Source organism: Myiozetetes cayanensis, unplaced genomic scaffold (assembly GCF_022539395.1).
Source record: "Myiozetetes cayanensis isolate MyiCay16 unplaced genomic scaffold, myiCay2020 scf1544, whole genome shotgun sequence".
NCBI lineage: Eukaryota > Metazoa > Chordata > Aves > Passeriformes > Tyrannidae > Myiozetetes > Myiozetetes cayanensis.
Window position 1 is genome coordinate 2,943 of NW_026087209.1, and position 4,183 is coordinate 7,125.

Consider the following 4,183-nt stretch of genomic DNA (forward strand, 5'->3'; position numbering starts at 1 on the left):
GGACCGGGCTCCCATCCCGGGAACGCCGGCTCCCACTCAGGTGGATTGAAACGTGTTCTGTCAGCTGGGACAACTTGCTAGATCTCTTTTTGTTTGTTTGTTTTGGGTTTTTGTTTTTTTGTTTTTGTTTTTTTTTGGTAATGGTTTCTCCTGGTTTTTAGGGGAAAAAAAAAAAAAAAAAGATGACCCACAATTCTTGACTTGTATCTCTGAATGGAAAGTATTAAATGTTTTCTTCTTTCTAAGGGTTGTGTTGGGGAGTCGGGGAGAGGGCTGGGGTTGGATGGGAGCTTGGAGGGCATGGAGTTCCAGCCCTGGTTTGGGGTTGGATGGGACTCTGAAGGTCATCCATTCCCACCCCCATCCACGGGCAGGGACACCTCCCACTATCCCAGGTTGCTCCAACCTGGCCTTGGACACTCCCAGGGATGGGGCAGCCACAGCTTCTCTGCCCAACCTGTGCCAGGGCCTTCCCCACCCTCCCAGCCAAGAATTCCTTCCCAATATCCCATCCAACCCTGCCCTCTGGAGGAGTTTCCCCCTCACACCCCACAGGTTGTCCCCAAGCCCTCCTGTCCCCAAACCAGCGGAGCCACACCCGGGGCCACCTCTCAGAACTGCTCTTTAATCAACTACCACTCCCACCTGCTGACGGCACCACCACCCCCCTGTGGGGCTGGCTGCGAGCCCAGGGAGGGGTCCCTGGCCCCTCTCTTTGGGGTGGGGGGCTCTGGGGGCTGCCCCAGCCGGGTGTGGGTGAGCCCCTGGGGCCGGGGGGGCTGCCCAGCCCCTCCTGGGCTGCTCCAGGCACCTGGTCCGAGTCGAGGGGGCTCGGGGGCCCCTCAGCCACTGAGCTTCAGCAGGCTGTAAATCTGCTCCAGGACGTGGGCAAAGCTCTGGTCTTTGGGGGTGCGGGAGGCCAGGGAGCCCTGGGGGGTGGGGGTGACACCCCCCAGTTAATCCCAGCAGGTGCAGCCCAAATCCCCCCTCCCCACCCCAGCCCCTTCCTCACCTTCAGCTTGTCCAGGTAGGTCTGGTCCTGACTCCACAGCTCCTGGAACTTCACCAGGTCGGGGGCCCCTTTATAAAACTCCACCAGCAGAGTCTGGGGGGTGGGAGGGAGGGAGGGGCTGCAGCTCCTGGGGGTGCCCCGAGGTTGGGGTTGAGGGGGTGGTGGAGAAGGGGCTGTCACCAGCACCAGGTGGGCAGGGACAGCGTGGTGGGCTCGGGGAGCTGTCCTGGCGGGGGCACAGGGATTTGGGAGCCCCCCCCCAGGCCTCTCACTCACCATCTCCTGCACCACGTCGTTGGTGAGGAAGCCGTCCTGGATGTAGGACACCTCCACGTCCATGGGGATGCCGTAGTCGTTGGGCCGTTGCTGGAGGGCAGGGGTGGGTGTGGGGGAGGTCACAGGGCTGTCACCCACCCCGAGGAGGGGACCCCACCCCAAATCTCTCTCCCCCACCACCACCCCACTCACCTCGGGCGGCGGCATCACCCAGAAGGGCGCGATCCGCGACTCCACGCCGGGGTTGCCGTGGAAGTAGGGCCCTGTGGGGACAGGGTGGGGCTGGCACGGGGGGGACACGGCCCCCTCACCCCCCGTGGGGCCCAGCACGTACCGCAGATGAGCCCCAGGCAGGGCTGGAAGCCGTTGCCGCTGCCCTGCAGCTTGAGCTGATAATCCATCTGCGCGTCGATGTCGTGCAGCGAGGGCAGCGCCGGCCCGAAGGGGTGGCTGTGGTACCACCCCACCAGCGACAGCCCCCGCAGGAACAGGCTCTGGCAGATCTGGGAGGGGGGGGCACACGCACTCCTGACCCTCCCTGGGGGATCAGTGCCCCCTGTGCCCACAGTGACCCTCCCTGGGGGATCAGTGCCCCCTGTGCCCACAGTGACCCTCCCTGGGGGATCAGTGCCCCCCTGTGCCCTGGGTTTGGGGGGACAGGGTGCAGGGAGCCCAAGGGAACCCTGGTATCCTCCCAGGGGGCCTTTCCCAGCACTGTTTTACCTCCTCCTCCACGGCACCGGCGGCTTCGGCGTCACCCAGGCGGGTCCGGCAGGGGAAGGCTCGCAGCACCGTCAGCACTGGGGGGCACAGGGGGGCACAGGGGTGGGTGATCCCCCCTCCCAAACCCACGGCAGGGCCACCCCCAGCGCCCCCACCCCGCTACCTACGCTGCGTGTTGGTGTCCCAGCGGCCCCCCAGGTATCCCACCACCTCACTGCGCGTCAGGTGGCTGTGGAAATCCTGCGGGCAAAGGCTCAAATCAGCAGCTCAGCCCCGAAAAACGGGCACAGGGGGACACCCTGCAGGTGCCACCAGCGCCCAGCCCGAGGAAGGGGACGCACCAGCAGCAGGAGGACGTTGCTGGAGATGGCCACGTTGAAGGGCTGGAATTTGTTGATGGCAGCGAAGGACGTCACCTCCACCAGGGTCTGGGGGTTCCTGGAACTGCCACATTCCCGCTGCCCCCCGACCCTGTCACACCCCCCCCTCCCCTTGGGGCCACCCCCGTGATGTCCCCGTGTCCCCTACCTGGCCGAGTCCCGCGTGCCCAGGGTGCAGTAACGCACGGGCACCCTCGGCTTCACCTCCGGCCTTTTCCCTGCAGCGCCGGGATCTGGGAAGCACAAAGTGCCGTCACCACAGCCCGGGGTCGCCCCCCGGGGACTCCTCCCCTCCTCCCCCGCCCAATGTCACCTTACCCGCCCCCGCCGGCTCGGCCGGGCTCTTGCACTGCTGCTTCTTGCTCCTCTCCTCGGGTTTTTTGGCAGGGGCGGGCTCTGGCAGCGGCACCCGCCCCTCCCTGGCCGCCTCCTCCTCCTCCTCCTCGGGCATCTCCTCCTCCTCGCCCTCGCTGGCCAGGCCCTGCGGGCAGCGCCCACCCCGTGTGCCCCACCCGCCCTGGGGGTGCTGGGGGTCACCCCCATCCCACCCACCCACCCACACACACCCACCCTGAAGGAACCAGGGAGGTTTGAACCCCCATCCCACCCACCCTGGGGTGCTGGAAAGGATGACCCCCATCCCAGGGTGCCAGAGGGGTGTGACCCCCATTCCACCCGCCCTGAGGGAACCAGGTAGGTTTTTAACCCCTATCCCACCCACCCTAAGAGATGCAGGTGGGGTTGTGACCCCATTCCACCCACCCTGAGGGAACCAGGTAGGTTTTTAACCCCCATCCCACCCAACCACCTAAGAGTGCTAGGTAGTGACTCCCATCCCAGGGTGCCCTAGGGGGCTAGGTCAGGCTCCCATCCCACCCATCTCACCAACCCACACTGAAGGAACCAGGTAGGTTTTACCCCCATCCCACACCCACCCACCCACCTGGGAGTGCTGGAAGGGATGACCCCATCCCAGGGTGCCAAGGGGGTTGTGACCCCCATTCCACCCGCCCTGAGGGAACCAGGGAGGTTTTAACCCCCATCCCACCCACCCTGAGGGAACCAGGTAGGATTTTACCCCCATCCCACTCACCCACCCACCCAGAGCGCGCCGGGGGGCGGGGACGGGGCGGTGTCACCTCCTCGGGGGGCGGCACGTTGGGCTGGTGGCGGCGCAGCCAGGCGGCTTTGTACTGGTCGAGCTTCTGGCCCTTGTAGCGCACAGACGCCCACCCGCAGCCAGACTTCTTGGCAGGGTTCACCAGGCGCTTGCAGTGCGTGGCCCACGCGCTGGGAGAGTTGAACACCTGCCCCGTCTCCTGCCAGGGAAGGGAAGGGAAAGGTCAATCCCCCCGGGGGAGGCTGAATTCCTAATTTACCATCCTTCTTACCCCAGTCCTTCTGTGGTGCGGGTGAAGGAGGAGGGGTGTGAGTGATTCCAGGTTCAGGAAAGCCCTTTGACTCACCTGCCACGTGATGGTCCCGTCCGGCCCCAGGTCCCCCACGAACTTCTTGCCCTGAGGGGGGATGGTGGGAGATGGGGAGGCCCCTGCTGAGCCCCTGGCCTGTCCCCCTTGTCCCCACCCCTGCCTCAGGTCCCCGTCCTCGTCCTGTGTCCCCTATTCCCATCCCAGGTCTCCTGTTCCCTGGCCCTGTCCCCTGTTCCTGTCCCCATCCCATACCCCCTGTTCCCATCCCAGGTCTCCTGTTTCCTGTCCCATGTCCCCATCCCACCTCCCCTGTCCCCATCCCACCTCCCTTGTCCCCATCCCATCTCCCATGTCCCCATCCC

General features: G+C 65.3%; 1 protein-coding gene across 1 annotated transcript; it reads right to left on the minus strand.

Annotated features, from left to right (window-relative positions):
- Positions 1-605: 605 nt before the first annotated feature.
- MPND (MPN domain containing) lies at positions 606-4,010 on the minus strand (the record flags this gene model as incomplete). Its single annotated transcript, XM_050310989.1, has 12 exons — positions 606-929; positions 1,013-1,105; positions 1,289-1,378; positions 1,481-1,551; positions 1,623-1,791; positions 2,012-2,088; positions 2,179-2,251; positions 2,353-2,449; positions 2,540-2,624; positions 2,710-2,872; positions 3,531-3,710; positions 3,858-4,010. Coding segments are annotated over 12 exons (1,338 nt in total), but the record flags the coding sequence as incomplete, so codon positions are not given.
- Positions 4,011-4,183: the final 173 nt, after the last annotated feature.